Genomic DNA, 13,683 nt, shown 5'->3' with positions numbered 1-13,683 from the left:
CCCTTAAGGACACATGACATGTCTGACATGTCATGATTCCCTTTTATTCCAGAAGTTTGGTCCTTAAGGGGTTAACCAGGGCAAACATAGCAAATGACACACCACCCTCTTCTCTGTATGCTTTCTGAATGCTGACTGCCAAGTGCTAGGCCAGAGCTTGTAATAGTGATTGACAGACAGCCAAGATGGAGGCGCCCAGTTGCAGGATAGAGAGGTGTCGATTTCTACATTTGATTTAATTTTTCTTAGTTCGTGTTCGTAAAAACACATATTAGTTAAATGTAAGGAGGGGTAAGTAAACATAATATTAAAATCCTCAGATTTAACAGATTTCTTTAAAAGTAACATAGCAACAACTAAAAAGGTCCCATAGTCATTTAAATGTTAGTGACGTTCAACCATTGTAAAGAAATTAGCTTTTAAGATAAATAGTGTTTATTTTTTCTTCAGCTTTTATTGTTATTGTTATTGTTATTGTTATTTAAGTTTATCAGTGAATTTGACACATTGTACTATTAATATGTTGTTTTCAGATATTGACAAATACAGTTAGAATAGCAGTGCCTTGTTTAAACAAACATCCCATAATCGCATCCCACCCAAACTCGCTGTTGAAATATTAAATGGCAATATCAATTGCAACTGATGGCCTTACCTCCAGAACTGTATGCAAATACTCATTAGTATTTGAATTTTTTTCGAGTGTTCCACACATCTATACATTGAGAAAATTAAATCGACACTATAGACACCAGAACAACTACAGCTTAATTTAGTTGTTCTGGTGGGTATAATCATTACATGCAGGTATTTTCATGCAAACACTGCCTTTTCAGAGAAAAGGCAGTGTTTACATTGCCCCTAGGGACACCTCCAAGTGGCCACTCCTCAGATGGGTCCAGTGCCGGCAGACCCGCACACCGCTGGAAATAAGTGGAGTTTTTCATGATTTTAAGGGGGAGGCAAGCCACCTAAATGGTGGGTTTAGCACTATAGGGTCAGGAATACATGTTTGTGTTCCTGACCCTATAGTGTTCCTTTAATGTAGCATTGTAGTTCTGAAAAAGTGTTTTAGTTTTCTAATCTTTATGTGTCATGGACTCTGTGCAATCCATTTTCAAATTATGAAAAAGTTTCCTTTTCATTAGAGTGGTGGTCAGTGCTGAAATCTAATTTTGTAATATAGATTTTTTTTGGGCAGTAGTAAGAGCCATGTAAATAAATGTATTTTGAGATTTAAAAGATGATTGCAGGATAACTAGGGTTGCCATCTTAGGTGTAAAAGAAAGTGTAAGATTTTTAATGGAATTCAGGAAAGTTTGAACATTTGAACATTTCTCCAAAATTGGCGCTTCTCTGAACATGTCCAAGAAAAAGCTTTCAAGATGAATGGACAGGTATTTAATTGTATCTTTGTTGTAAGTGCAGGCATTTGCTGTTATAAATATTATTTATTTTTGTTTCCACTCTGCAGACAACACATGGTCCTGGATTCCAAAGTTTTGTAACTTGAGGGATTTCCGGAAACGCCACCCGCGGCAGTATGATGACACCAGTGGGAATATGGTTCATATTAAGCAAAAGCTGTATCATAATGGCCACCCTAGTCCTAGACATCTTTGAGGGGCCCTCTACAGACAGTATCCTCTACAGTCAGGAGATATGGGACATTTCTTTCCTTTTGGGGAATATAAAAAAAAAAAATACAGAAATCTGTGAATTCATTTTCCGAAATGGGAAGACAGTAGGAAAGCAATTTTCTTCCTTCATGCCTTGTGCTCCTGCCATTATTTGGTAGGGAAACGACTTCATATAGAAAGTGGAAAGGAATCCAACTTAAGGACCTCGGTACATGTCCCCGGGCCTTTGATTTTATTGTGGAACTTCTGTAAATATGTAAAAAAAAAAAAAGGAAAAAAAAGATTCTAACAAGGACGCGTCATTAATACTTTCAAAAGTGCAAGGTGTGGAAACCTCAAGACTTATTCTAAATTTTGTGTGTGTATGTAGTGATGGGGGTTTGGGCAGTTGAGTGTATTTTGTTGCATCACGCTGTAAAATTTGGTATGGCAGCACACTACGTAACAAAAAACAAAAAAACAAAACTTGTCGATCTTAGCAGCCAGAAAGTGTCTGAATCAATCTCTCTCTTCAGTCAGTTTGAAGAAGTCTCACATGGGCTGCTAAGACAACTAAACTATGGTCTTCAGTGGATCAAACCATTTTACCTCCCCACTGCCCTACTGTGTGCTTACAAAGAGTACGCTGAGAGGCATTTTAAAAGTGCAGTTCCACTTACACTAGCACAGAGAAATATTCTTTAAAGAAACCAATGAAATAAAAATATGAATCCTTGAAGACATACGTTGTCATGGGGTCATCATTTCCCTTGTTCTGTGTTTCAGAAATATTGTTGTAATAATTGTTTTTGTTTGTGAGTACCGTTGAAAATGTCTGACAGTTTCTGGCTATCTCTGTGGTACTTGTCCTTGTACATCATGCAAACTGGCTTAAAATCCCAAATAACAACAACAACAAAAAAAAATGAATAAAACAATAACAACACATCTTTAGATTAGGATGAAATTGTCATAAATGTGGTTTTATTGTGAGGTGATACCTCTTTTTTGCATTCCTAAACTATGTTGCTAAGTGGGACTGCACCTTTAAAGAATTTGCTGTGACAAGAGGGTTGGAGTAATGGGGATTCTTTGATGTTAGTTGCAAGCCCCGGCAAGACTCACTGGCAGAAAGATAAAATATGGATATATTTAAAAACCATCCAATGTGTTTTATTATATATTTCAATTCTGTTTAAAAAGAAAAAAAAAGAAATGTTGGATTTCACGAACATGTTTTTGTTTGTTTGCTGCTTCTTGTTTTGTGTTAGTTCTCCTTTCAAATAAGTTTCTTGTATTCACTTCCTGCGAAGTGGCTCGATGGTAATGATGACGATGATGATGATAAAATGGTGAAACTGCATGGGAATGTGGCAGATTTCCATAGAACTTTGCATGAAGGTTCTCTGCCTTTCGGTACACCTTTTTGTCTTTGATTTCAAGATTGTTCATTTTTTTTTGTTTTCTGTGTGTTGTCGTGGGTGTTTTTTTTCTGGGTGTTTTATTTTACTCGGACATTTGAAGGTTCATCAATGGTTGTGTCTAATAAGGGCACTGTGTTTGTGTGTGTAACTGGAATTGTTTCTTTAGCATCAACAGCTCATGCCTTAATGATAATAGACATCAAAAGGTTTGTTGATCATTTATAATTGCCATGGAAACAAATAGGATTGGATGAAAGGGATTGGATGTTAAGAAAATACAGAGGTAATGTTTAATGTTTCAGTAGGATTTACAATCATAATGCCATAAGCCATCATGACCATGCTAAGGTATAACTTAAACAGCCTGTTATTGTAAGCACTTTATTTAACCTTGGGAGTACTAGAATAGTGTTCAATGCAATGTGATACTTATTTTATATGCACTGGAGGGTTTAAATACAACAGCACGCCTTTAATGCCCCAGTTACTTACCACTTCTTGGTCAAGATATCTTCCATTTAGGGAAATATTAGTTAATTACATTTAAATATCAGAAGCGTTATTTTCTCGTGTGTTTTGTTTTTTAACAATATGCTGCCCATGCTACGTTTGGATACAGTGCTCCTCCAGGTGGTCAACTTGTTTGTCACCTGCAGGAGTCACAAGATAAAAATGAATCCGATGTTAATCCTGAAATTGCCCCCTCATTCTCCTACATTGGCACGAAGGAGATAAAATAGGGATATTCCATCTGAAACATATTTGAGAATGGGAAGGGACAATACGAGCTATAATATGGACAGAGAAGGAACAGCATGGTTTGATTTGGTAACAGAAAGGTACAGTATGATATGGCCACAGAAGGGACAGTACAATGTATAATATGGCCAGGGATGGGACAGCACCCTCTATAATATGGCCAGGCATGGGACAGCACCCTCTATAATATGGCCAGGGATGGGACAGTATGAACTATAATATGGCCAGGGATGGGACAGTATGAACTATAATATGGCCAGGGAAAAGACAGTACGAGCTATAATATGGCTAGGGATAGGACCGTATGATATGGCTTTAATATGGCTATAAAATGGTCAGGGAACGGCAGTACGAGCTATATTATGACCAGAGATGGGACAGCATGCTCTATAATATGGCCAGGGATGAGACAGCATGCTATAATATGCCAAGGGAAGGAACCGTACGAACTATAATATGGCCAGGAAAGGGGCAGTATGGGTTATAATATGGCCAGGGAAGCAAGAGTACAAGGCATAATATGGCCAGGGTATAATATGGCCAGGGAAGGGACAAAATGATCTACCATATGGCCAGAAAAGGGACAAAATGATCTGCTATATGGCCAGGGAAGGGACATCACGATCTATAATGTAGCCAAGAAAGACACAGTACGATCTTTAATATGGCCAGGGAAGGGGCAGGACAAGCTATGATAGAAAAGGGAGAGAATAAGCTAAATTATGCCCATGGAAGGTTCACTTGAGGTTATGTGGTCAGACACCTGGTTAATTTCTAGATGCCTTGGCGCTAAGATTGCCCCATCCTTCTCCTACAGTGGCCAGAAGGCAATTAAATTAAGTATTATCCAAACATGGTGGAAGGGAGAAGATAGGCCACAAAGTAAGCTATTTTCAGTAATGTGATCAGTTGTTGAATGGACAAAGTCTCAGTCAGTCCACATAGGCTTCAATCAAGAGGCTTGCCATCAATTGCAGAGATTTGATATGAGTTATGCTTTCAGCCTTCATTTGTTAAGTTACGTGCTATACAACTGCCCTGTCTTTTGGTATCTGCCATAATATTGCCTTCTTTGGCCACATGGCATTGCATTTTGCTCTTTGTCCTCTATGTTTATTTATTAGAGGTCAACACAGCTCATAACTCTATCTCTGTAATAGCTTGGGAGATGCTTTAATGTCAGCAAAGCCAATCAGAATGCTGACTTTCCAACAACTGGGGCTGACAACATTCTATATAAATCAATAATTTACAAAATACATGTTTACTTTTGCCCAAAACTATTGTATAGCCCTATATGTTTAGAATAAATGCATACCAAAGTGATTCATAAATAGTCACTGCAGTGTGCATTGATTCCTTAGGCACCCTAAACTCTAAGCACCTTTTAATTTAAAGTGACATGCAGTGCACATATTAAAATTAGAGGGCACTAGCACTACCAGGACATAGGATTTTATGGGGATCATAATTTTTTTTCATTTTGATATGAAAATAAAAATCTAAATGGCTAATCGAGGTGAAATTGCGAGAGAGTGGTCAAATGATGTCTAAGGCATATTTCTACTGAATATTTTAATTCAATGTTTTTATTTCTGATTTAAATACCATGGTTTTTTTTTTTCATTAAAACATTAATCCCCAATATGATCAGCTTTTAAATTTCTCTTAGATCAGCTATAGACCATGTGTAGTATATACCGGTGGTCGTCATTTGGCGACCTACCTGTTTTACGACGGCTTGCACTTATGTTCGGGGAAATTTCCCCGAACATAGATTAGAGGGATTCCCTGCTCTGGTACATTTGTCTATGTTCGGGGACGTTTTCCCGAACATAGACGAACGCACCAGAGCAGGGAATCCCTTAACTCCTCACTTACCGACCAATTCGTTCTACGGCCAGGTTGTAGGAACAGAACCTGGTCAGTAAGTGAGGAATGTCTGTCTTTTATACTGGTACTAGTATACTTAAAACATAGAGTATAAAAGTGCTCAGGACCCCTGTCTATGCAGCAAAACATTTTGCTAAAGATTATGAAATATGTAGTTTGCAATAGCTGAAATGCTGAGAATTGCTACCCCTGGTTTGGAATCAAAGAATACGCACAAATATCCTGCCAGGGTTATTTGCGAAAATGAGAATTCAAAATGAATTTCAAGTTTAAGGCTAAAGTAGTCAAATTGGAAGCAGAATGGACTTAGAGATTTTTTTCAGTTGAGCTATTTTGACACTAAATTGAAATTTACTTTGAATTCACGTTAGTAAAAAATCCTGAGTGTATCTAAGCAGCTAGAGCAGGGTAGACAAACTATGGGGTGGGATTTACTATCGTGTTGGGGTACTAGTGTGTTCGCCTAAAGAAACAATATTACCTCTATGGAATTTAATTGAACATACATACAGTGCAGGAAAGTGGGATTGATGGTTGTCAAGGTGCAAGAAATGTCTAATACATTAATCAAGTCCACAAATTAAAACATAACTTATTTGCACTCAAGGGCAAATAAAAAAAACTAAAATATTTATAACAGAGATGTAAACTTAGCTATACCTAAGCTTTCCCATCAGAATGTGCAAGTACAAAACATGTTAAATGCTCCAGTATCCCGTCATTTCATACCCCACAAAAAAAGTGTAGAAGTGGGAAACCGGCAGGTCTGTGATGCACTTGCCCAGATGACTGACAGTTCAGCCTTGCATGAATGCATGTCAGGCTGCCTGCCAATCAAGGAGGCCAGGTCCACGGACCATGCCAGGGGCACTGTTACTGTGCTCTGTGCAGGGCCCTAGACCCATGGGTGAAGCACAAGGATGCCTAATGTTGCGCTTGAGCTACACTTTTTGGGAGCAGTTCAGGACAGCGGGACAATAGCAGAAAATTGGTAATAAAATTTTTTTTAAATAGTCAAGTTGGAACAATTGTCCAATTCAGCTATTTTGGCTTCAAATTTGAAATTCACTATGACCAACAGATTCAGGTTCGGTGAATAACCTTGTTGATGTTTTGTTTGTTCTGATCTACACTGTTGTCTTGTTTTATTGATGCAATACACATTGGAATTTATTCATTTGTAAGTGAGTTGTAGTGATTTTGCAAAGGAGCTGCAAAATGTTGGGCAAAATAAATTGGAGTATTTTAATAACTTGACAAATGTGTTCATTTATTATTTAGCTCAGTTTCCAACTCTTCACAACTTGCAACACATGACATTCTATTTCTTTGACTGCATGTGCCTATACACACTCTCATGTTATTGTACCGAGGACTCCCCTTTCATTAACAAAGATACCATTGATAACTGATCAATTAATTTTTTTCTACTATAGTTTTAATAGTTTTTTTCTTTATACTGTAGTCCAGAGAATGCACGTGTTGAGTATTTTAGTTTCCCCCCCAGACTGCTAATTCCATATGGTATATATGTAAATTTGCTCCACATAATCCTTTTTCATAATTAGTTGGAGCATGAAACTATAATCATGATAACGAGAGGGTAGGATTTAAAATATAAAGATATTAGTATACATTATATTTAATATTTAATTAAAAAGGTGCCAAAAAACTTGGTTATTCTCTAAATTGAGAGTTTGAAATGAATTTCAAATTCATGGGAAAATTCTGAAAGTCTGCTTTCAAATTAGCTAATCTGGCCCTAAAATTGAAATTCAGTTTAAATTCTCTATTTAGTGAATGACCTGTAAAGTTGATCACAAACATGAATTATTTTAGGCATGATAAAAAATAATTCGTTATATAAAAAAGATATATAAAAGATATGCAAACTCCATATACAAACTTAGCATGAATTTTATTAATATTTCATATGATAAGCATATAATGACGTAAAGGGTAATTAGGAAAAAATAATTGTATACATTAAAATATTGCTGCAAATGTGGCATCTGTCACTGAGTTACATATTGATACATTGTTTTATTTGAATAAATTCCAAGTTATGACATGTACATTTTTATCATTGTATGCTTACATGTAAGCAACAAAAAGTCACACTAAATGCGGGGTTGATACAATGTTGAGTTCACTCTCACTTAAAGGGACATTTCACTGCCAAAATACAAAAATATATATACAAAAATATTGTTTAGTAGATATACCCTTAAGTGGAAATTTGCATGCAATTAATTATGCATTTTTTCTCTAGGGATATATCTAAAGCTGCATTTCTCTTGTCTGCTGACTTTGCAAGCCCTCCTCTTCTAACCCCGCCCAGACTTTCTGTGGCTGTCCAATCACAGATTTCCCAGTGCAGCACAATGAGAAGTCTTTGCAAGGCAGGTGCTCTGGGCAATTGCTGTCTCTTGAGTTTAGCTCCACTGAGTTAGGCAAACCTGAAAGTAACAGGACCGAATGTTTGGATGACAGCCAGGAGCGTGGGGGAGTGGGGAGGGAGGGGTGTAAAAGTGCAAATTTTATTGAAATCTGCATATCATGTAGAATGAAGAAAATGACACTCTCCACACACAAAGCATAAAGCATTTCAGCAAGCTAAAGTATGTTAATGGTCAAGAAAAGTTTTGTTTTTTTCCATGGGCTGAATTGTTCCTAGTGATTTGTCATCCCAGTGTGCAATTCGGTGTTTAATAAAAGAGCCAAAAAACTGAAACAGTGTAATTTCACTGACTACCGTATGGGATTTTTCTGAGTTTATTTTATTATATATATATGTCTGTATACATTTTATGCCCGGCTACTTACTCCCATCATCCACAGTCATTCATTTGGATATGGATAATGAGAAGTGAGTCTAACAGCAGCACTATCACACATTGGTTACCTCTGCATTACACCGTATAAATGACCTGGGTAATGTAGTCTAGTGCTGGGACGAAGGGACAAGTCTAAGTGATTAAGGTAATATTTGTTTATGAAACGCATATCACAACAGATGAACTACAACATTCCAAGAAAATACATGTTGACAAGCTGCAGAGCACACTACTCCGTGGTAACCATGGCAACAGCTTGAGCCAATCACCGCAATCTAATTGCAAGAAAAATAAGTCTCACTGAATCCGTTTCCCTGCATTTTGATTTCAATTCACGCTCCCTAGAATATGAAAATTCACTTTGCTGCATTCCTGCGGCATAGCAATTGCTTAATAATGTCCTTTATGGGTGTGACTGTGTTCCCCATTTATTTAGATACATCTATAATGTCTTCCCACTGGATTGATTATATCAGACAGCAGAATGTCTTGGTAGCTGCGAGGATAATATGAGCCATCTTTTTAGAACATTTTGCGATTGTGAGAATTTAATTATAACAGAAGCATCAACTGCATTTATTCTGTATCTAACATGTATTCAATTACCTTTATTCGGACACGTATTATTACATGAATGCCCAGTTACTCAATATCTAATGATTTTACAGTTGTTTTTAGAAATACATAATTGGCATATCTAAGGTTAGGGACCCCTTTGCTTAGAATGTGTTAACCTTGTAATTTGGTATTTTGAGTCAGACCTGGGGGTTTTCAATAATCTCTTATATTATTCCCCTAAAGTATCTTTTCTGAGTGTCTGAACTAATTTAAACACTATACCTTGTAATTTGCATCATATTTTAGATTTTTTTTTTGTATGGAAAGAAAGTGTGTGCTTGTTATAAAGATTCGTATTTTAAGATTTTCATCACAATGTAAATTTTACTCCTAGGTGGGAGCTAATAAATGGTCCTTTCACTAGATTTTGAAGTAACAAATTACCCCAAAACCCTACAATAGTCACATAGATCATTAAATTACTACTCAAATAATGGTGCACTAAAAGTTTACCTGAATCCTCCAGCATTGAATTAAATGTAAATAGTTTTCAGCTTTGCAACAAACTATTTGAATAAAACTATCGAGACATACTTTAAGAGACACTATAGCCACCAAAACAACTTTAGCTTACTGACGCAATTATGATGAATAGATCATGCCCCTGCAATCTCACTGCTCACTTCTCTGCCATTTAGGCGTTAATCACTTTATTTATGCAGTTGTAGTCCCACCTCTCTGCATGTGGCCTGCAGAGACTTCCTAAACACTTCCTGTAAAGTCATCTAATGTTTACATTTCCTTTATTGCAAATTCTGTCTAACTTGGAGTTTATTATCTCCTGCTCTGTTAATAGTTCACTAAACCATGCGGGAGCCTCCTGTATGTAATTAAAGTTCAATTTACAAAGCAAGAGATAAGAACTTTTAAAGTAAGTTGCATCTTATTGAAAATGAAACCATTTTTTTTATTGCAGGCGGTGCTATTCACAGCCAGAGGAGGTGTGACTAGTGATTTAACTCCTAAATGTCAGATAATTGAGCAGTGAAATGACAGAAGCATGATTTATACAGCAAAACTGCTGTTTTGGAGACTATAGTGTCCCTTTAAATCCGAACTCTTAAATTCTGTGTTCTGAATATAAGTTGATGATAACATAATAGTACTATCCTTCAAAATATTACATCAATGTAAGATGTATGATTCTAACACAATTTATACCCATCTTCTCATTCTCTAAATATCTTATGATGTTGATGTTGTTTTATAGCAGTAAGATTGTTGGATGTGTTAATTTACTTTGGATAATATAATAAATAGTGGGATATTTGAAACCTTCACCACTGCAAATTAGAGAGGAAAATAATGACAAAATATGTAGTTGTTTTAAATGGGTGGTTGTGTGCATTTATTAGAACATTTACATCACAGGCTGCACTAATCATTTTCTGAAAAGTTGGTGGTAGAAGTGGGATTTATTTGTATTTTTCCTTTGTGAATTCTAACAATTTACATATGGAAAATGTATATTTTCAAAGTTGGATGAAAATATTTGTAATAAACACAGCTAAGGGATATATATGGTAAGATAAATGCAAACTGAAACAAAAATAATAAAGCAAAACAGTCTTTTTTTAAAGAGTGAAAATAAAATGTAAAAAAAATAAATTGTCTTACATTATGTTGCATGGGTAGTAAAAATTTTAATTTTTTTAGGGATCATTTGGGTATGTTTATATGATGTTTGACAGTCAAAATCATTTCTTAGTAACTGGTGAGTACCTTGTGCCAAATTTCTAAAACATATTTTCTTATAGTTTACCAATAGAATTTTTTTTGTCTCAGGGATCACTTGAAGATACATCACTAATATTGTTGCATTGTTCTCTGTAGGGTTTGACGCTGAGATCTTATTGCATTAAGTGCTTTGCTGCACCTGTACTTGTCTAAGTGGGTATTTTCTGTATTTTTGTCCAGACTAAAGGTAGTGTTGCTCTAAGGAATTTGTATCTGCAAATGTGACTCAGTTTGTATGTAAAAGTGTGTCCGTGTTTCTCTGTAATAAGTTGTTTCTTTCTTGCTGAAATATTTTGTTAATTTAATTTGGCATAGGAAGGTCTTGTAAACAAGCATATTGTCATCCTCCACCACAATTAAATATTTTGTACGCTCATTTTGTTATATGTCAATAGAGTTTGCACAGTGATTGGGGAATTAACTATACAAGCTATACTAATATGTTTCATTTATTTTGGTGGCAGAAGTGGGATTCATGATTTTATTTTTATTTTGTAACATTATTAGTGTGCCACTAATATTTATAGGGAAATTTGTATGCACATTAATTAATGATTACTGGTTATATAATACTAAAGGATGCTTTAACATAATGCATTATTTAAAAAAAAATATGATATATTACATTTTTATTATGTTCTGCTATCTAATCCACATTTCCAGTAATTATTCTAGGATCGTATTCAGGATTACAACAATAGCTGAAACCTAGTATGTTTTCATACTGTCATCTCCTGGGAAAAAAATATTTAAATTAATCTTTCAAAATATTATCACTAGAGTTAAAGCATTAATTTTTCAGATATTTAATGCAGTAGATGTTATACATAACCGGTCTTAGGTGAATTTGCTATTTTGTATATTTTTATAGCACCACAAACTGATCAGTGCAAATTCTGGCTTGGTAGGAAACATTGGACTTTGAAATTGGTGATTTTGTGCCTTGTCATATCACTGGGTTTATTCACTAATCATCAGTTTGTGGTGAAAAATGCCAAACAATTTTCAGAATTTAATGAAACATATAAATATAAAAATCTGTAACTCAATTGAGCTGATACAATAAGAATTCTCAAAATCAAAGTTGCTTTTATACATTCTCCTATAGTTTGCGAGCCACTTAGTGAGCATATCCCTGCATCTTGTTATAACTAGCCATGGACATGTCTTAAATATTCTTAGAATTTTTTTTAATGCACATATTAAATAGGATAGTTTTTAAAGTTACTTAATTGAACACTGTGATTTATTTAAAAAATCTTACACAAGATAGACCAGTGATGGCGAACCTTTTTGAGCCCGAGTGCCCAAACTGTAATACATGCCAATTTTTTTTCCCTCAAAGTGCCAAAACGGCAATTAAACCTGAATACTGAGGTTTAAGTTTAGAAAAAACTCATACAGTTGTCCGAACTAATTAACATGTTTGTGTGTGTGCTCGGCAGTCTGTCTGTATGTGTATTAAGCAGTCTGTCTGTATGTGTATTTAGCAGTCTGTCTGTATGTGTATTTAGCAGTCTGTCTGTCTGTGTACTTAGCAGTCTGTCTGTGTACTTAGCAGTCTGTCTGTGTACTTAGCAGTCTGTCTGTGTACTTAGCAGTCTGTCTGTATTTAGCAGACTGCTGAATACACACACAGACTGCTGAGTACACAGTCTGCTGAATACACACACAGACTGCTAAATACACACACACAGACTGCTAAATACACACACACACACACAGACTGCTGAGTACACACACACTGTTGAGTACACACACACAGACTGCTGAGTACACACACACACACACACAGACTGCTAAATACACACACACAGACTGCTGAGTACACACACACACACACAGACTGCTAAATACACACACACACTGCTGAGTACACAGACTGCTGAGTACACACACACACAGACTGCTAAATACACACACACACAGACTGCTGAGTACGCACACACACAGACTGCTGAGTACACACACACAGAATGCTAAATACACACACACACACACAGAATGCTAAATACACACAGACTGCTGAGTACACACACACACAGAGACTGCTGAGTACACACACAGACTCCTAAATACACACACACAGACTGCTCAGTACATACACACAGACTGCTAAATACACACACACAGACTGCTAAATACACACACACAGACTGCTGAGTACACACACACTGCTGAGTACACACACACAGACTGCTGAGTACACACACACACACACACAGACTGCTGAGTACACACACAGACTGCTGAGTACACACACACACACACACACAGACTGCTGAGTACACACACACACACAGACTGCTGAGTACACACACACACACAGACTGCTGAGTACACACACACACAGACTGCTGAGTACACACACATACACACACAGACTGCTGAGTACACACACACACACACACACACACACACACAGACTGCTGAGTACACACACACACACAGACTGCTGAGTACACACACACACACACAGACTGCTACGTACACACATACTGCATTGAGTGGTACAGTGTATGTGTTTGTGTCTGGGTGATGTGTTTGTGTGTAGGGTGGTGTGTGTGGGGGTTGTGTGTGTGTGTGGGGGTGGGGGGTGGTGTGTGTGTGTGGGGGTGGGGGGTGGTGTGTGTGTGTGGGGGTGGGGGGTGGTGTGTGTGTGTGTGTGTGTGTGTGGGGGGGAGGTGGGGGGTGTGTGTGGGGGAGGTGGTGTGTGTGTGTGTAAGTGGGGTGGTGTGTAAGTGGGGTGGTGTGTAAGTGGGGTGGTGTGTAAGTGGGGTGGTGTGTAAGTGGGGT

At 36.8% G+C, this 13,683-nt stretch overlaps 1 protein-coding gene across 4 annotated transcripts in view; it reads left to right on the top strand.

Moving 5' to 3' along the window:
- TMEM240 (transmembrane protein 240) overlaps positions 1-5,906 on the top strand; it is a 131,730-nt gene extending 125,824 nt beyond the window's left edge. For all 4 annotated transcript variants that reach the window (XM_063436419.1, XM_063436421.1, XM_063436418.1 and 1 more), the window contains one exon: positions 1,475-5,906. In XM_063436419.1, the coding sequence (XP_063292489.1) occupies positions 1,475-1,623 (149 nt within the window). In that variant the 3' untranslated portion in view covers positions 1,624-5,906. The remainder of the gene's footprint in view (positions 1-1,474) is intronic.
- Positions 5,907-13,683: the final 7,777 nt, after the last annotated feature.

Source organism: Pelobates fuscus, chromosome 11, assembly GCF_036172605.1.
Source record: "Pelobates fuscus isolate aPelFus1 chromosome 11, aPelFus1.pri, whole genome shotgun sequence".
Lineage (NCBI taxonomy): Eukaryota > Metazoa > Chordata > Amphibia > Anura > Pelobatidae > Pelobates > Pelobates fuscus.
The sequence above is the reverse complement of the archived record's forward strand: the minus strand, read 5'-3'. Positions and strand labels throughout refer to the sequence as shown.